Here is a 20,675-nt window from a genome sequence, read left to right as displayed (position 1 = left end):
TTACTGGGGTTCTCCATCAACGTTCCGAAGTCACACCTGAGTCCCTCCCAGAAGCTCCTCTTCATCGGAGCGGTTCTCGATTCGGCGCAGTTCCGGGCTTATACTCCAGAACAGCGGGTCCGGGATATTCAGGCTCTGATTCCCATCTTTCGGCCTCTATCCTGGGTTTCGGTCAGGTTGGTGCTGCGGCTTCTGGGGCTGATGGCCACCTGCATCCTGTTGGTGCATTACGCCAGGTGGCGAATGCGGGCTCTGCAGTGGGACCTGAAGTTTCAGTGGGCCCAGCATCGAGGCAACCTGTCCGACCACGTCTTGATCTCGGAGGGCACTGCGAAACAGTTGCAGTGGTGGCTCACGGACCGCGATTGGGTCAGCGGCAGATGCCACTCCCTACCCCAACCGGAGCACGTAGTAGTGACGGACGCATCCCTCCTGGGATGGGGGGGGGGGGGGGCCACATGGGAGAGGCGGAGATCAGAGGTCTCTGGCGGAGGCTCAACTCCATATCAACCTTTTGGAGCTGAGAGCGATCCGGCTTGCACTGAAAGCCTTCCTTCCCTCTGTCCGGGGAAGTGTCATGCAGGTGTTCACGAACAACACCACCGCCATGTGGTATTGCAACAAACAGGGCGGGGTGGGGTCGTGGACCCTTTGTCAGGAGGCTCTGCGCCACTGGACATGGCTGGAACATCAGGGAATCACCCTGGTGGTTCAACATCTGGCGGGCTCTCTGAACGCCAGCCGCCGGTGCATGATGGATCACGAATGGCGTCTGAACTCGGACGTGGCTCAAGGTCTCCTTCTGCAGTGGGGAGAGCCTTGGTTAGATCTATTTGCCACCGAAGAGAACGCACAATGTCAGCAGTTCTGCACGTTGGAATTTCCAAGGCAGCACTCGCTCGGAGACGCTTTTCGTCGCGAGTGGAGTTGCAGTCTGTTGTACGCCTTTCCGCCTATACCACTTCTGCCCAGAGTGCTGAAGAAGATCAGGCGCGACCGGGCCCAAGTTATCTTAGTGGCTCCGGATTGGGCACGAAGGTTCTGGTATCCCGAGCTACTCAGTATTTCAATCGATCCCCCGATACGACTGCCTCTTCAGGAGGACCTTCTGTCGCAGCAGCAGGGGACGGTCCTCCACCCGAACCTGTCCAGCCTCCACCTCCATGCGTGGATATTGAGCGGCGGCAGTTGATGTCATTTGACTTGCCTCCTGAAGTCTGTGATGTCATTCTGGCAGCCAGGCGTCCCTCCACAAAGACGGTATACGCCTGCCGGTGGAACAAATTTGTGGCATGGTGCACAGCAAAGGCTGTGGATCCCCTTTCCGCCCCTCTTTCTGAGGTTCTACTCTTTCTTCTTTCTTTGGCCCAGCAGGGCTCTGCTTTGGGCACCTTGAAAGGTTATCTTGCTGCAATCTCTGCCTTCTTACGGCTTCCTGATCAGCCTTCTCTTTTCAAGTCCCCTGTTGTTTCCTGTTTTCTCAAAGGCATTACTCACATGTTCCCTCCTGTCCCCTTCGTAATGCCTCAGTGGGACTTGAGTCTTGATCTGACTTTTCTGATGTGCGCTCCTTTTGAGCCTCTTCACAATTGTCCCATTCGTCTTCTGACCCTGAAAACTGCTTTCCTGGTAGCTATCACCTCGGCTAGACGGGTGAGTGAGCGCCAGGCTCTGTCATCTAAGCCTCCCTTGTTTTCTGTTCATCCGGACAAGGTTGTCCTCCGGCCTCGTCCTTCTTTTCTACCGAAAGTGGTGACCCCCTTTCACATCGGGCAATCTGTCACGTTGCCCACCTTCTTTCCGCCTCCTTCAAAAGAGGAAGAGAGGCTCCACCGTCTGGACCCAAAACGGGCACTGTCCTTTTATTTGGACCGCACCAAACAGTTCCGGGTGGACGACCAACTTTTTGTTGGATACGTAGGAGCTAAGAAGGGAAAAGCGGTACACAAACGGACCATCTCACGGTGGGTCGTGTTGTGTATTAAACTTTGTTACTCCTTGGCAAAAAAGGACCCTCCTGTTGGGTTGAGGGCCCATTCCACCCGGGCCACAGCGGCTACTACTGCCCTGGGCCGGGGAGTTCCCTTGCGGGACATCTGTCAGGCGGCGACGTGGGCTTCACTGCAATCAATCAATCAATCAATCAAGAAATTTGTATTGCGCACTACTCACCCGGAAGGGTCTCAAGGCGCATGAGGGAGGGGGTCTGCTACTGCTTGAACAGCCAGGTCTTGAGCTGTCTCCTGAAGGCGAGGTGGTCCGGGGTAAGTCGCAGGTGGACGGGCAGGGAGTTCCATGTCTTAGCCGCCAGGTAGGAGAAGGATCTTCCTCCGGCGGTGGTTCTCTGGATGCGAGGGACGACGGCGAGGGCGAGGTTTGCGGATCGTAGCTGGCGGGTGGGCGTGTAGAAGGTCAGGCGGTCGTTGAGGTATCTTGGGCCAAGGTCGTGGAGGGATTTGTGTGCGTGGGTGAGGAGTCTGAACGTGATCCTCTTGTTGACGGGGAGCCAGTGCAGGTCTCTCAGATGGCTCGAGATGTGGCTGCGTCGGGGGACGTCCAGGATGAGTCGGGCGGAGGCGTTCTGGATACGTTGAAGTCTTTTCTGAAGCTTGGCTGTTGTACCGGCGTAGAGGGTGTTTCCGTAGTCTAGTCTGCTGGTGATGAGGGCCTGGGTGACCGTCTTCCTGGTCTCGGTCGGGATCCAGCGGAAGATCTTACGGAGCATGCGAAGGTTGTGGAAGCAGGCTGAGGATACGGCGTTGACTTGTCTGGTCATAGATAGGGAGGAGTCCAGGATGACGCCCAAGTTGCGTGCGTGGTCCGTAGGCTTGGGTGCGGTGCCTAGGGCCGGGGGCCACCAGGAGTCGTCCCATGCGGAGGGCGATGGTCCCAGGATGAGGACTTCTGTCTTGTCCGTGTTCAATTTCAGGCGGCTGATGTCCATCCATTTGGCGATGTCTTTCATCCCTTCGTGTAGGCTGGTTTTGGTGGTGTCGGGGTCTCTGGTGAGGGAGAGAATCAGCTGGGTGTCATCGGCGTAGGAGATGATGTTGAGGTTGTGTTGGCGTGCGATGGCAGCGAGGGGTTTCATGTAGATGTTGAAGAGAGTGGGGCTGAGCGATGATCCTTGCGGGACGCCGCAGATGACTCCGGTGGCCTCAGAGAGGAAAGGAGGGAGGCGTACTCTCTGTGTTCTGCCGGAGAGGTATGAGATGATCCATTCCAGGGCCGTCCCTTGGATGCCGGTGTCCTTGAGGCGTTGGACTAGGGTGCGGTGGCAGACAGTGTCAAATGCTGCGGAGAGGTCTAGGAGGATGAGTGCCGCTGTTTCACCGTTGTCAATCAGGGCTCGGATGTCGTCGGTGGCTGCGATGAGGGCGGTCTCGGTGCTGTGGTTGGCTCTGAATCCGGACTGTGATGGGTCGAGGAATCCGTTCGACTCGAGGAAGGCGGCCAGTTGCTTGTTGACGACCTTCTCGATGACTTTGGCGGGGAAGGGAAGGAGCGAGATGGGGCGGAAGTTCTTGAGGTCGGTCGGGTCCGCTGTTGGTTTCTTCAGCAGAGCGCTGAGCTCGGCGTGCTTTCAGCTTTCCGGGAAGGTGGCTGTGTCGAAGGAGGTGTTGATGATGTCTCGGAGGTGGGGTGCGATGGTAGAGGCGGCCTTGTTGAAGACAAGGTGGGGGCACGGGTCTGTCGGCGATCCTGAGTGGATGGTGTTCATCATGCGTGTTGTGTCTTCGGGGGTCACCTTGGTCCATGTCTGGAGGATGGCGGCGGGGTGCGTAGGTTCGACCGATGGGTGCGGGGGTGAAACGCCGAAGCTGTTGTGGATGTTGGCGATCTTGCAGTGGAAGTACGAGGCGAGGGAGTCGCAGAGCTCCTGTGAGGGAGTGATGTCGTTGTTGCCGGTGCTTGGGTTAGAGAACTCCTTGACGATGTTGAAGAGCTCCTTGCTGTCATGGGCGTTCTTGGCCAGTCGTTCCTTCAGAGATTTCTTCTTGGTGGTGCGGATGAGCTGGTGGTGTCTGCGGGTAGCGAGTTTGAGGGCGGTCATGTTGTCGGCGGTCTTGTCGAGGAGCCAGGCCTTCTCGAGGGTGCGGCAGGCCTTCTTGGAGTTCTTGAGTTCGTCGGTGAACCAGGGGGCCTTCTTGCTTCTGTGCCTGGTGAGTGGGTTCTTCAGTGGGGCGAGGTCGTCTGCACAGGAGGTCAGCCACTGAGTGAGGTTGAGGGCTGCTGTGTTAGGGTCCGTTGTCCTGACAGGTGGGTTCTGGCTGAGGGAGGTGGCGAGCTGGTCGACGGTGATCTTGCTCCAGTTCCTGTGGGGAACCTGCTTCGGGTGGTGGTGGACAGTGTTCTTTTTGAAGCTGAAGTGCACACGTCTGCCAAGCACTATTGCCTGGACAGTCTGGAGAGATGACTACTTTGGCCGTTCTGTTCTCTAGGACTTTCTGGTGTGATCTTGGTTCGCAGACCCACCACCAGGGTTGGTATTGCTGGGGTATCTACTCTAAGGTGAGGAATCTAACTAACGTGTTTCTTTCAGATGAACAAGTTACTTACCTTCGGTAACGATGTATCTGTAAGAAACATTAGTTAGTTAGATTCCTCACCGACCCACCCATCCTCCCCGTTCTGCGAACTGACATCTAGGGTTAAGGTTATCCTTTTCAGGGCCCTAGATTTTTTGGCACCAGTGTCGGTCTCTTGCATGGCTCTGCGTTCCTGGCGCGGAAAGCTATGTACAAGAACTGACGTCAGCGCGCGAGCGAGGGCGGCGTCTAAGTACTCTGACTACGTCATTCCGGTGCCAACGACTGACGCGGAGCCGCAGACGACGCCTAGCGACACGCAAGGGGTATTGCTACAAAAATCTTTCCGGATCCAGCCTGACGCCTGGGGATATTCTAAGGTGAGGAATCCAACTAACTAATGCTTCTTACAGATACATCGTTACCGAAGGTAAGTAACTTGTTCTTTAGGACACGTCACTTGTACCAAAGTTTTTTCAGCTCTCCAGGGGTGTGGAAATCTTCCACTCAAATTTGCCCTCTACTGCATTTACAAGATAGAATTTTTCAAATCACTTCGAATGTGCAACTTTCGGAAGGCTAACATTTAGGGGATATCTTGGCAGGCACATCTGTTCATGTTACAACTATCCCAGCTGGAAGTCTTGCAGATATGTTGAACATTAGAGAGGTTTTTCAGACATTGCCAGGATGACCCACCTAAATTAGCAATAAAGGTTGTCCGATTAGAAGGGAGCAAATAGATCTAGGATGAAGCTGCTGGTCTTCTTTATTTAAAACACTTGGTATCCCAATAGTGGCCAAACATGATGGGGAATTAAGGCACCCTTTATTTTTTCCATCGTAACATAGAGAAAATCCACAAATAGCTTAAACGGGAGGAGGTAGCTTGTCTCCGGTGAGGTGTCAGATGTGAATAAGTTGCACATGTTCTCTTGCCTTCAGGTACATAGGTTTTGGACAGGAGTCTTCTCCAATACCAACTATATTCTTTCCATCTTGGATATTTAAGTTGTATTCTTCAGTTTAGAAAATCAGGTAACACTGAATTGTCGTTCGTCAGTGTAGATTGGTCATCTTTGTACCACCAGGAAATGGAAAAATAATCTTCCTCTTTCACTTATGGAATGGAAGAACGTGATGCTGGAGTTCTAGTTTCTTTTATTTCTACCAGCTATTACCTTTGCTGCCACAGATGGTCAATTATTGTTATATATATATATATGTTTATTTTAAAAATAAAAATATTCTCAGCAAGCGCCTCTCCCACAACCACTTATGCTTCATTTTCAAGTTGTCCCCATTCTTAAGTACTGTGCTTGAATTATGACCCCATTACAAGAAAAATTGAAAACAATGAGTCGAAAGATGCTTTTGATCCCACGGTTGGAGATGCTAGTGTGCCAATGTACAGCCTGTTTTTTATTTATTTATTTCTATTTGTTGATCACCATTTTCCATTTTGCTCCCTAAAGATTGTCATTGCTGTGCGTGTGCATTGTTATTTTTATTAGGATAATACCTTGTCAGTACCTATCAAAATCCTGATAATGTTTGGATAGTGACAGTAGTTGAACAATATGACCTGAGAAGTCGCAGCACTGCTTGTTATTTGTGGAAATGTAAAACATTAAAATGGGGACCATTGATTTTACAATGATATTGATGAACATTGATCCTGTGATAATACTTTTGTAACAATATACATCTAGTGATATTTCATGATAACCTACTTAAAGTTTTTAAATTTTTTTTAATTTTATTTCAGATTTCTAAAGTTGGTGCATTTTTCTGTGGTCTTAGTTTATGCAATCAGCATACGATTGTACTGTATGTGCTGTGCATTGGAATATGGGTGGTGCTCCGACTGTTTCACCAGAAGGTAATTTTTGCAATATTGACAATTTTCCATTTGTTCTGTTTCCGAAAGATGGTGCTATACTATACAACTATCAAAGTTCAATTTCTTACTTCTCGTCAGTTTGATTTTGGTTATTCGCTGTGGTGGCTTGTGCCACCATTTCTGCTGCCACGGCTGCATCACCACTGCAACCCAACATTGGTCTTCCAGTAATCTCATGCCTACCAGCTTCTTCTGATGTGGTTGGTACCGTTATCTTGATTCAAAAGACCCCTGTTAGTGCCTGAACTCAACTTCCCTTTCGTTAAATATGATAAATATAGCACTCAATGAAATCCAACGCTGGGAATGCATCAGGTGCAATAATTATTGCAAATTCCGAGTTTAACCCATATAAATATGACCTAATATGCGGATTTTGGTTTTAACTGCAACTAATCCACCTCTCCAGTATTTACTCTGCATTTTTCACCCATTAAAATTTAATAGGTTGAGAATTGAATCCGGTTATTACCTAGTGTGATAAGCATGGCAACACTTATAACTGTGACTGGCTGGATTGCAGTTTCTCAAGGACGCGTTTAATCTAGCCTTGATGGTGCATACTTTGATATTCCTAAAGAAGTTCCATCAATATTTGATTTTGTACTTTCCTACTATGCCTTTAAGTTGTAAGAAGCATTTGTCGACACTCTCAAAATAGAAAATATGGGTTTATGTTGTGTGAGATAGCAGCAAAAAATGAAATCCAAATATAGATAATTTCTGTTTTTTGTGTTCTCAACCTTCCTTCCCTCATACATCTCCTTTTCTCAGCTCACTCACAGCCTCTGTCACTAAGCAAAGTGTGTGTCCTCTCTTAACACCTCCGAATAATTTGCAAGCTGTACCCCTGGGTCTCACAGTACGTACCTACTTGAACAACACACAGCTTATCTGCCATACGGATTATTTGTACTGAAGTCTGCAACTATGCACCATGCATTCTACATAATGTAATCTGTCCACGGAAACATACAAAGTGTTTAACATTTTGCAGCTTAATTTGTCGTACGTATTGATATTTGTCTGGCACAGTCCATATTGGTTATGTCAGAGCATTGCTACAACCAAGATGAAGGAGATGTGTCAGTATGGAGGAGTAGCAGAGTCCGTGAGGAGATGAAGTTGGGGCAGGTGGGCTAACAAATTATTATTATAAGCAATTTCATTGATGGATTTGAAGCTGGCAGGAGGAGAGTTCTGTTAATCTGTCCCCATTTTGCTTGTGTGTGAATTATTGAGATGATCTTGTGTAGATCTGAGAATGCTAGTTGGATGGGACTGCTGAAATCCTGAATGAAGGATTCCTGCTGTGGTTGCCCTTGTGGGCAACTGTAGTGTTGAGTCAGAGTAGCTTTAACGATTGTCGGGATATGGCCCCAATGCTTCAAATTTAAATGTAGCATGGACGTCCAATTTTGTATATTCTGTAACTTGATAAGCCCTAATATATGCTCAACATAGGAGGCGTTCCCATAGTTAAACTAGATAGGATGAGGAAAATTATAATCTATGCTTGGCACAGAGTGAGACTGAGATGGTGATAGCAGATCTTGGAAATCTGATTACTATAGATTTTGTATGTGATTAGTTGGTCAAATTTACCTCCTAAATGCCTGACCATTTTGGAGGAAGGGGAAGTGTTTGTGGATCTTTAGAGAATCTCGCCAAGGGAAGTGGAGTTGAGTTCCTGGATAAAGACCCACAACAGAAATTTCTGTTTTACTCACTTTAAGGAAAAGCAGGTGTGTTTCATCATGCATAATCTTATTAAAAATGCTTGTAGGTTGATTTGATGGCCTCCATGTGTAGTTTTACAAATAACCGTGTCATTGGCGCCCATCTGAAACTGAAGGTGGAACGAACTGCTTTATATTCCCCGAGGGGATGGAATCATGCAGCTGCTGAAAATTATAGGGAAAAGGTGGGGACCTTGAAGGGATGGCATGGTGGAGTTCAGAAGTCATTGACCGAAATTACTGGATTTTTACTTGCGGGCAGTGTCTCCATGTGAAGGAAACAAGACAGTAAAGTGTTGTGTTGACTCTTGTGAAGACAGTTTGATGCTCATGTAGGATTTGAAGATCAGTGGTACAGAAAGCTACAGAGACATCTAGCAGAAAGAGAATGGCGCACTGGCCTTTTCAGAGGTTTCCCCCAGTCACTGGAGGATGTCCAGGAGAGCACTTCTGTCCCATCAGTTGTTCGAAAGCAAGCTTGATTTGCCCTTTAGTCAAATGGATAATGAAACCGATTGAGCAAATGGCATCGTGTTGCATCATATGAATTTTCTCAATCACCATACTTTAAGTTTTATTATTCCCTATTGAATTTCCTTTCATAATTTAGATAATAACTCATTAACATAAGTGCTCATTCCAAGTTTCGCAGAATTCTAGACTCGGAAGGTAACATGAGCTATTGGGTAAGTTAGGACTGTAAGAAGTGCAGTGATGTAGCATATAGCAACCTGCACCCTGGGATTTCAGAGGGCTTATTTCCCAAGTATTGGGTGGCTGAATATGTTCCTTAAACTGGCCCAGAAATCAGGAGTTCCAAAATCAGTGTGAGGACATTGATTTCTGAGGTAATTCTCCTAATTCACGTGGAAATTTTTTAATCTTGTCATAATTCTGCATCGTGGAATTACCAATCCCCGCAGTCTCAGTAATTATTGTGCGTGTGAAATTAGTGGTATGTTGAAGATAGGTTTGCTTTTAGATTCAACAATTTGTAAATTGATAGAAGGTGGCATAGAAAATGCCCACTGTACAGATGTTGGTAGTATCATGTGTTGGAATGTCATGGCATGCTGTTAAGATATATTATGCCGGAAATCATTCCAGCCTCGTATGAAACCAGTTTATACATTTCGGAATTGAAACACTATTCGGGACAAAAGGTTATTCAGACAGCCACATTCCCTAAATTGGATGAAAATGAAGTAATTACTTCAGGTGCTAATTAAAGTCCGAGAAATACAAGCAAAAATTTGGGAATGGGCTCAGAAAAGACAATCTAGGTCTGCATCCCTTAAAGTGAGATCTGCACCTGCTTATTTCAGATGTGTTCTTTCCCACAGTTTTGGGTTGACTCGTGTTTTAAATAACTGAATCACTGGTGTAGCGCTATTTTATCACCTTACCCAGTGGTAAATAGTTTTTTACTGGATCTTTGAAGCATTTACGGCTTTTAGCTGGAAATGAAGCAGCATTTGTTGACATCTAAAGTAAACAATGGAACATAATACAATAACAGAAACAAAGCAGTAATACATCACAATTAACACATAACAGGAACAACACAATATAAACAGTCAATACAGAGCGCAATACAACAACCACGGGACAAAGTAACATCACATACCAGTATAGTGCTAAACTGCAGCATTCCATAAAACAGAACGTATCACAACCACAACAAAATGCCACACCACAAATAGGCACAAATGATATCGTCACACACTTCCACACCTAGAAACTTGCTTCTATACTATGGTGGTCAAAGGTGTTTGGAGCAAATACTGTATGCACTTACCATCCAGGACATGCAATAGTCCCAACCAAAAATATTTTGTGATCTGGCCCCTCAGTTGGTTAGTTTGCTTTTAGGGCCAGATATCCCAAAAAAGGTTGTGGCGCAAATTCTCCGATTTAGGATTTGCAGCAGCAGAAATGTTTCTGGCCATGTACAAAACCCATTTTAGGAGTTGATAATTTTTTACCGAGTCCTTAAGTGGTTTTTTGACCAAATACCGATACAGTATTTGGGATGTTTTTTTTAGCATCCCTTCCAACTTCCAAATCTGCATCAGGCGTATCAATGCTTTGTGACTGGACTGTTCCCATGAGGCACAGGGTCAGACTGATTTGCATATGGCCATGTCTGAACTGGGGTGGTGGAGTGAGCTAAAGAATGATGGATTAAACCCAGATTAGTTGACTGGGGGTGAGTGTTTGATTTGCTCTAACGCTCGGTCCATCATCCCCTTTGGTATCGAGGAATCCTGATTGCAAACCAGTGAAAGATACCACTCCACTTTAGGGTGGTAGTTTATTTGCAAAAGTCAAAGTATCTCCTTGGGCCCCTTCCATTTTGTGAATTGGGATAACATTTGTTGGAGAAGTAGGCACTGGTCCGGCGAACCATCTATCAACTATCACTGAAACTTTTACAAAAATATATATTTTTTTTTAAAGCAGCCAGATTTCTTTTAGGAAATCGGGCTGCTTAACAAATCTACATTTAAAAGCAATTATAGGCATGTTGGTCTGATGACCCTTGTAGGCCACAATCCTTTTGATTGTGCCTAATTGGAGTAACTCACAATTTGAGATCTACCTAATGCATATTAATTAGGTCGGTCATACTGCAACTCACTCTGATTTGGAATGTTGCAAAATGAGCTATTAGTATATAGGGCAGATCACAAAATTGGATACGAGTTGCAAAAAGACTTGTTGCTATTCCAGTATCTTTGAAATATATTTTATTACTGTATGTTTAAGTGGAAAGTGAGAATTAAAGAGCCCTGACTGAAATTCTTAGTCAAGCACTGATGACTGTTATCTTTGACATACGAGCCATCTGCTCCAAAAGTGAGAAAGTGGGCGTGGTAGAGTGAGGGACTGTAAAGGCTTGATAAGATTGTGGTGTAAGACCGAGTCTCCACAACGTCATCAAGAACACCCTCCGTTATGATGTGAAATTGTTATATTTTGTGTGTATAAAAGAAAAACGCATTATTATGATGTAATGTGTTCTGTAGTATAAATAGGCTCTTTTTGGTACAGACTGCTTTTTAGGTCTCGCCTGACCCAGCGCATGCGCTGGTCTGGCGAGACTTTTTGTGAGGGCTCAAAAAAATGCTACCTTGTCCAGCCTAGAGCTACAGTGCATGGGCGCGTGCTTATGAGCAGAGGCTGGCAAACCTCGCCATGCTCATTAAGCGCCCACGATCACTTTCACCCGCGATCACTTTCGCGGCGCCCCTTTGATGTTCTCGTTCAAAGAACAAACATCAAAGAACATGTTGTGTTAATGCTTTGCTGCGCCCGTTTGACTTACAATGTGCTTTCTCTTTCCACAAACTCGATGTTTGTGTTCCTTTATTTTGAGATGCTTTTAGTATTACTGTCACACACACAACCACACACATAACCACAACCACATGCACAACCACACATACAACCACACACACACACACACACCCACACCACCACACAACCCCGACCACACACAACCACACACAACCACATACACAACCACACACACACACACACACAACCACACACACACAACCACACAGACACAACCACACACACACACACAACCACACACAGACACAACCACACACAGACACAACCACACACAGACACAACCACACACACACACACACACACATGCACACACGCACACACACGCAACCACACACACACACACACACGCAACCACACACACACACACCAAGCATTGGCATAGCCAATAAGTCTCGCCTTTGGGACCTTATAAGTGTTTAGCCGCACAACAGTTGATGTGGTTGCACCAAGGATATTGTGCTGCATAACTAAATACTTAGAAGGTCCCAAAAGCGAGACCTATTGGCTATGCCAATGCTTGTTTTAGTTGAAATTGTCTCTACAGACTGTGGAATAAGGCGTGTGATTAAATTCCTGGAGGTAAAATATCTCTATATTCATAACCGAATATGAGATTTGGCTGCTGTTGGACGATCACATTGTTTGTTTCAATAACTCTTTTTTCCTTTTGGAACCTCTCCTTTTTATGGCTTTGGTAGAGCATTCCTTAGTATAATGTTGATTTGCTTTTCCCATAAAAGCTGTTTTTGAGGTTTTTCATAATGAACCAACTTAGAAAATCGCTGGGACCAAAGCTTCTTTCATATTCTTTTGTGAAGATGGTATATTTTTTCAGATACTTGCTTCATATTGTATAAATATAAAATGTATACATATTTTATTTGTAAAGTCTTCTGTTTATTTGCCTTGTCTTCCTGTTATAGTTGAGTTTCCTGTTCAATAATGTTACTTTAATTTGTACAGATCGATATAAACAATACACAAGTTCCCTGCGGTTTGTGTTTTTTATGGATATTAAAGCTCCTTTTAATTATTCCAGATTTTTTATGTCAGATGATAAGCAGGGAAAACATAGGATGCACTCGCTTCACATCATCGTCGAGAATATATTTTTACTAGTTGACAGAATCTCAAGGATAAAATTGAGTATCACTCACTAAATATCAGAGAGAAATTGGGTGCTAAATTGAATGAAATCTCAACAGCAGCAGGAGAAATCACAGGTTTCACACATGCTTAACCACTTTAGTTTATTCCATCGCCGATCACGTGACATTTGAGGGCTTGATGAAGCAACTACAATACCTAATAGAACAACAAAAGCACACAGGAGCACAAAAAAAAGCATGTTTGGGAACTGGATCTAGAGGAGCACGGCAGCACTTGAATTGAGCAATGACCAAATATAAATTCGCTGGACTGGACAATGCAGGTCTGGAAAAAAGAGACAGGACTGAGATGGTGATAAAGGAGATGTTGTCACATAGAGTGGGGGCAGTGGAGGGAAGCAGAAACATTGTAGTAAAGCAGGGATTCCCGAGATTGATGAGCAGGAGAGTGACTATGAACCAGACGTGGAAATAACCCCATGCCTCCCAGGTGAAAACCTCTCACCAGTTTTGCAGATTTGGTTTGATAGCTCTGTGGTTGGCACTACCAACTCCACTGTATCAAACAGACTGTGAACCTGCTAACTCAATATGCACTCTTCATTGTTTGGATAGTGCCTTATTTAAAGGCATGATTGTGAATGCCTGAGTTGAACCCTGTCAAATAAGTAGAGCACTGCTACAATGCTTCCTGATATGGAGACCAGGAATGTGGTGAGGCCCTGTAAAGCATCCCACAGAAAATGCTGGACAATAATCCGGTGGGAGTTCCCTTTCTTGCTGTGCACTTCCTTTTTTCGATTTGATTTTTTGACTTAGGATGTCTGTTATTTTGACCTCTGATACGTTAGTCTTAGTCAGTCAGTCAAAAAACTTTATTTCAGCCACTGGAGCCATAAAAGTACATTAATAGATAGAAAACTTCAGACATTCACACAAACTAATCAATATTTACATCCCATACATTTGTGCAAGATTAAAAAGACTGACCACTACACAAGGATTTAAAATTCATAAAAACAGTCTTAAAAATACAATGAACAGAATATACAAGAGTTGTTGTGATTTGTTTTGGAAGCACACAGAATATAACTAGTAATGGTTTTATCCAAATGATCCACCCCTATAATTACTTTAAAGACTCTCTCATAATGTGCCACTTAGCATTTAAAAAGCGAGATACGGCAATACAATTGGAGGATCAGTATAATATTTTAACACTCTGTGAGCCTCTAGACAACGAACAAACCCTAGGTTTTTATATAGTTGGATTATCCAACATTTACGGGGCAGAGCATATGCAGGGCAGAAGAACAGTACATGGATTTCAGACTCTGCCATTAAATTACATGCAGGACACACACTCAAGTTCTCTGGGGCCCATAAGCTAGTGTGCGCAGCCAGTGGTAGATTCCTCAATCTAAAATGCAAATATAATTTCCTAGCCATAGGAGGGTAGATGACCTCCAGAAAGAGTTATTTTTGGTATACCTCTTAAATTTGTAGGAACTCCTTCGTCAGCCTGCCCTCTTTGGCACTTTCTTGGAGGGACAGAAGGTTGGATTGCCTATAGTGTTTTACAAGGTCAGTCCTAGATATCAAGGCACAGGAAAACTCTGGGGATGACCATAGCTCTGGCCTGCCAAGCCTTGCGGAGAGATTCCTTATGTGGGCCAGCCACGATATTTTACTGGGATTTAATCTTGGAAGGAGCTCCTTTAGCTCAACTTTTTAGGACAGCTCTGGAGTCTTAGTGATTAGCTCACAATTACATGTGCAGTGCCGTAAAATAGCAAAACAAAAATTTGTGTTTAAACTATCAAATTTGAAACTTTGATAAGACAGCTGTAGAGAGTGCAAAGTCTGGAACAGCTGCTCCAGGTGCGAATCTGTTTATGTAAACCATTTTATTATATAGTGGTGCAAAGTGATATGGGTTATCATTTGCAGTAAGATACCCTTTTGATACAGACTCTGGGTCATACTTGTAAAATAGGTGGGGAATCTTTCAGTACTTTAGTTATATTTGTTAAGGTTAATGTCACCAATCACTAAGTGCATTCATATTTTAAATGTAAGGAGTCTGTCGGGCACAACGCTGCCTGGAGCAGCAGTACAGATTAAGACCTTCTTACTGCCTGCTGGAGTAATTCCCATGGCTGGATAGAGGAATGTGTAGACTATTTTGTCTTGCTTTATCCTGAATCTAAACAACAGGACATCTGCCCCAAAGGTGATAAAGGAGAGCCTTTTAATGATCCATTAGGGCAAAGAGGTCCAACTCCTGTCCAGAGAAGCGTGCATGCCTAGTGGAACTCCTCTTCTGAAGTGGGAAAGGCAAAAAGCGCCTTGAGATAGGGAAACCTTCATCCACCTAGAAAAGAACCGGCAAATTGAAACTGAACTGCCCGTCACACGGCAATTTGCTTTCCATTATACGTGTTCAGTTAATGCCACCGGTGACCTATGGAACGGAAACGATATGGGGTTGTGAAGCATTCACCTTAATTAAAATCCAAACAAGAGTGTAAAAATCTGTGTTTAACATCTCCAAATCGGCCTCTCCAGCACAAGTTCGATTAGAGTTCGGTTTGACAAACCAAATACTTCAAAGTAAAGGTGCATATATTAAACTATGTTGGAGGCTACTTGCATCCAAAAGAGGCTCCATTGATAACTTGTGCTGGAAAGAAATTGTGGAGCAAACACAGAACAACATAAAAGGCTCCTGGGGATTGCATCTAAATCAGGCTATTGAGGAACTATGCTCACAAGAAGTCTGGAGAGACAGTATTGGGAAAGCGGCATTTTATGAAGCGATCAAGGCAACAATTAAACGTCTGTCTCATACAACAGATATGAACAACTTCTTACGAAGAGGCCATGCCTGGTCAGTGATCAATTCATATATAAAGTGGCAGCCTCAGGAATACTTATTAGCTCATTTTTCGATGACTATAAAACATCAATCTATGCAATTCTGCTTTGGCATGTGGGAAACAAAGGATCTTACTGCAAACTGGAATGAGCAGCTTCAAAACCAAGACTGTCGACTGTGCACATATAAGCAAGAATCTGTAACACATTCTTTGCATGCCCTAAGTTCATGACAGAAAGGAAAACCTTTCTGAAAGAAATATTTATAAAATTGAACATCTGTACCTGCAGACAAGCTGTAACGACCTGGTTAGTAGGTTCTTCAATCCCCCTAGTCTGCAGGGGGCTAACATTTTTAAAACTGAATCTAAAAGAAATAGAACAAACAATGGATCGATAGATTAAAATGACCATAAGGAAGAATAGAATATTTAAGATCACTAAAAGTTCATTCACACCTCAGAAAAAAACAACCGACCGCAGTAATGTCAACTTTTTTGATTACAGTTTGCGTAAAGCACCAGCACTTTCACAGGGATAAATTCCAAGACTACTAGTTGAAATTAAGAAAAAAAGTCTTATCTGTCCAGCAGTTTTAAAGAAATGTAATATATTCACCATACATAAGTACATCAATTAATAACTTTAGAGGCCTTACCCAGAGGGGCGACCTCCACTCGTATCCAGCTGGATTTGTAAACACTCTTGGACATATCTACAATAGAACTGTTTCCGTGACTAAAAGTGACTGTAAGACTTAACATTTTAATATTTTTTATATTAGGTTTACAAATAGATTTTGTTATGATGTTATCATTTAAGTAAGAGTCACCTCGAATCAGGAAGGAGTAAGACCAGCCTGGGACATTATGCACTTTAAAAAGAATTAATATTTAATCTATGTTTACATGGTTACATTGAAACCTTTGCAAAATAAGAGACCAAAAGTTTTTATGTCTGTACTTTAGTGTAACGTTTTAAAAGACTAAACACTTAAATAAACTTGAACGTCAATCAATCAGGCGTTTGTTAAGCGCGACTACTCACCCGTAAGGGTCTCAAGGCGCTGGGGGGGTTAGCAGGCTCCAGTCCATCAAGGGGGGGGGGTCTGTCGAAGAGCCAGGTTTTGAGGTTTCTTGCGAAGATGGGGAGCGATGTTGTCTGTCTGAGGTGGAGCGGCAGAACATTCCAGGCTCGGGCTGCGAGGAAGGAGAAGCAGCGGCCTCCCGATCTGGTCAGCATAGGGTCCTCTGCAGTGCGTGTGAATTTGAGTCAGCTGTTCAGGTATGCTGGTACGGTGTCGTGGAGGGCCTTGTGGGCGGGCGTGAGCATCTTTAAGGTGACTCTAGCTTCGATGGGGAGCCAGTGGAGTGTGCACAGGTGCTGGTAGATGTGGCAGTGTCTTGGCAGGTTGAGGACCAGTCTTGCGGCGGCGTTCTGGATGTTCTGTAGCTTGCGGGTGAGGTTTTTGTTTATTCCGACGTAGAGTGCGTTGCCGTAGTCGAGTCTGCTGGTGAACAGGGCATGAGTGACGGTCTTTCTGTGTTCGAGGGGGATCCATTTGAAGGTCTTACGTAGGAGGCGAGGGTGTGGAAGCAGGAGGATGAGACGGAGTTGATCTGGCGGTCTATTGTGAGCTCTGAGTCCAGGATGATTCCCAGGTTGCGTGCGTGGTCCGTGGGGGTGGGCGGGTTTCTGAGGGCGGGGGGCCACCAGGTGTCGTTCCATGCGTCGGGGTTTGGGTCCATGATGAGTACTTCTGTTTTGTTGGTATTTAGTTGTAGGCAGCTGTTTTTCATCTATTTGGCGACGGCTTCCATGCCTTCTCGTCTGTGTCTGGCGGTATTAGGTTCGTTGGATAGGGAGAGGATGAGTTGGGTGTCTTCTGCGTATGACATAATGTTGAGTCCGTAGGTTCTGACGATGGGGACGAGCGGAGCCATGTAGACATTGAAGAATGTAGGGCTGAGGGAGGACCCTTGGGGGACTCTGCAGGTGGTAGGTGTAGGGTCGGAGAGGAAAGGGGGGGGGGGAAGTCTGACCCCCCGCTGCTTTCTGCCGGAGAGGATTGAGCAGATCCAGTTGAGGGACTTGTCTTGGATCCCTGCGTCGTGGAGTCTGCGTATTAGGGTGCGGTGAGAGACTGTGTCGAATGCCGCTGAGGGGTCGAGGAGGATGAGGGCTGCTGTTTCTCCTTTGTCCAGTAGGGTGCGGATGTCTTCTGTTGCAGCGAGGAGGGCGGTTTCCGTACTGTGGTTTTTTCTGAAGCCGGATTGGGAGGAGTCGAGGATGTTGTGCTCTTCGATGGACGTGGCGAGTTGGCTGTTGATGGCTTTCTCGATGACTTTAGCTGGGAACGGGAGCAGGGAGATGGGTCTGTAATTTCTGAGGTCGGTGGGGTCCCCCAAGGGTTTTTTCAGGCGGGGGTTGACCTCAGCGTGTTTCCAGTCGTCGGGGAACGTGGCGGTTGCCAGGGAGTGGTTGATGGTGTGGCAGAGCATGGGTACGATGGTGTCGGCGGCTCTGTCGAAAATGTGGTGGGGGCATGGGTCTGTGGGGGCCCGGACTGGATTCACTTCATCGTCTTCAGTGTGTCTTCGGTGGTGAGGGCTGTCCAGTTGTCGATCGCTGGCTTCAGGGTGTGGGGGTGGTTGGTGAGGGTTCAGTGTGTTGGTTGTCTTCGTCGAAGTTGTCGTAGATGCTCTTGATTTTGTGGTGGAAAAAGGTGCTGAGTTTGTCGCAGAGGTCTTGTGAGGGAGGGATGTCAGTGGACTCGCTGGTGGGTTGGGGGAACTCCTTGATGATGTTGAAGAGTTCTTTGCTGTTGTGTGCGTGACGAGATTCTGTCTACAGTCGCTTTTTTCCTTATTTTTCTGATGAGTTGGTGGTGGGCGTTGGTGGCGGCTCTGAAGTTGTTGTAGGCTTCTGTGGATTTGGTGTTCCTCCAGGCCTTTTCGAGGCGGTGGCAAGTGCGTCTGGACTCTCGAAGTTCGGTGGTAAACCATCTGGCTTTCTTGGCGTAGGTGTTGTTGTTTTTCTTGAGGGGAGCTATAGTGTTGGCGTTGTCGGAGATCCATCTGTGCAGGGTTCGGGCTGTGGTGTTGGGCTCGTTGTTTTCCACAATGGTTGGGGTGGAGTTGCTGAGTGATGAGATTAGCTGGTCGTCTGTAATTCTGGTCCAGTTTCTTCATGGGAGCAGGTGTCTGTGGTTGGTGGGTGTTCTGAGGATGAAGTGGACGCATCGATGGTCAGTCCATGGGAGTTCGGTGGTGTGGCTGAAGGTGATGGAGTTACCGGTTGTGAAGAGGGGGTCGAGGGTGTGTCCTACTGTGTGCGTGGGTTCGGTCATGATTTGGTTGAGTCCAATGTTGTTGAGGTTGTCCAGGAGGGATGTGGTGCTGGGGTCCAGTTGGTTGTCGAGGTGGAAGTTGAGGTCTCCCAGTAGGGAGTAGTTGGTGGACGCGATGGCATGCGGGGAGATGATGTCCGTGATGGAGTTGGCAAAAAGTCCGCGGAGTCCAGGGGGTCGGTAGATGAGGGTTCCTCGGAGGGTGGAGGTAGGGCTGGCCAGTATCTTGAAGTGAAGGTGTTCCATCAGGTCTGTGGGCTCGTCAGGGAGTGTGCTCAGGCGGAGGTTGGATTTGTGGACGATGGCGATTCCTCCTCCCGGGCGGGTGGGGCAGTCCTTCGTGGAGATCTTATATCTTTGGGGAATGGTGATGGCGATGTCCGGTCCCGAGGTGGTGTTGGTCCATGTTTCGGTGAAGAACGCTACGTCTGGGGTGGTGCTGTCGAGGACGTCCCAGATTTTGGTGGCGTGTTTGTGGAAGGATCGGACGTTGAGGAGGATGCATTGCAGGGTCTTCGGTTGGGTTGTGGTGCTGCGGGTGGGTTGCGCCGGGTCCGTGGTCTTGGTGGTGTTGCAGGTGTGCCAGCAGCGGTGACAGCTGAAGGGTCCGTGGGTGTCGGCTGGTGATGCTAGCTTGCAGTTGTTGCGTCCTCGGTTAAGAGCGTGGAGTGCCGCTGGGTCATAGCGTTGGCGTTGAGGAGGTCCAGGGTTCCTGGCGCTGGTCGCGGTCAGGCGCAGACGGGCTTGGCCTTGGTGCACCTTCGGCGCGCCAGCGTCGCGACCGCTGCCAGCGTCCGTGCAGCGGATGCGCAGCGGCCGCCATTAAGTAGGGGTCGGGGAGGGCTGGACAGCTGGGAGGCAGGAGCGGGAAGGGGAGCTGAATTGGGCCGGTAGCATTGGTCGTGCTGGGGGGGAGGGGCCACAGGGGCAGCAGCGGCAGGGAAAAAACGGGTAGAAAAGGCAAAAAGAGGAAAGAGTGAAAATGAGGCAGTGAAAGGTGCAAGAAAAGTGGGGGGAAGACACAGAAGGAGAGTGAGAGGGGAAGATTAAATCAGTGAAAAACGAGTGAAAACAGAGGAAAGACACAGAGGGGGGAGTGAAAGGGGGAGATTGAAATCAGTAAAAAAAGAGAGAAAACGGAGGAAAGACACAGAAGGAGAGTAAAAGGGGGAGATTGAAATCAGTAAAAAAAAAGAGAGAAAACAGAGGAAAGACACAGAAGGAGAGTAAAAGGGGGAGATTGAAATCAGTGAAAGCGGAGAGAAAGAGCGGAGCGAGAGAAAGGAGACAGAGGTCCCGTGGACCACCAGGAATGAGGCGCAGGTAAAACCTGCAGGTGGAGGAGGGCCTCGAACACCAGCACTTGAGAGTGCAGGGGCTCGGGGGAAGGCCTCACTTGATGGTGGAGCTGCGAGGGGGAGAGCAATTTCACTGACGATGAACTTGAACAAGCAAATCCGTTGCAGCTGGGTATTTTGCTGTGGATCTAAATCTGTGTAAAATTTCTCCTACTGGAAACTATGCACTACTCCTGAAGATCTGGTTATTTTCATCACCTACTTTTTAAACAAAAACATTTGTTCTTACAATGAGTATAATCTTTATCTCTTAGTCTCTACCTAGTGCCTTTTGTTTTAGAACAGCAGTCAGCAGATTGCTTTGTTTGATATTTTTTGTTTAAAAAACAAAGACAGAATTTTGCCCTAATAAGCATCCCAATTATGTTTTCCCATACCTTGTGATTCATAATTCTGATATTGTTTGTTTTTCTGATGATTTTCCCTTATTATATCATTAAAAGCTAGCTTA

At 46.4% G+C, this 20,675-nt stretch overlaps 1 protein-coding gene across 2 annotated transcripts in view; it reads left to right on the top strand.

Moving 5' to 3' along the window:
- The window catches only part of TMEM260 (transmembrane protein 260), a 459,752-nt gene that overhangs the window by 188,370 nt on the left and 250,707 nt on the right, over positions 1-20,675 (top strand). For both annotated transcript variants that reach the window (XM_085626148.1, XM_085626147.1), the window contains one exon: positions 6,298-6,411. In XM_085626148.1, coding sequence (XP_085482274.1) covers positions 6,298-6,411 — 114 coding nt within the window. The remainder of the gene's footprint in view (positions 1-6,297; positions 6,412-20,675) is intronic.

This window comes from Triturus cristatus, chromosome 9 (assembly GCF_964204655.1).
Source record: "Triturus cristatus chromosome 9, aTriCri1.1, whole genome shotgun sequence".
Taxonomy (NCBI): Eukaryota; Metazoa; Chordata; class Amphibia; order Caudata; family Salamandridae; genus Triturus; species Triturus cristatus.
This window is presented reverse-complemented; position numbering and strand designations above follow the sequence as displayed.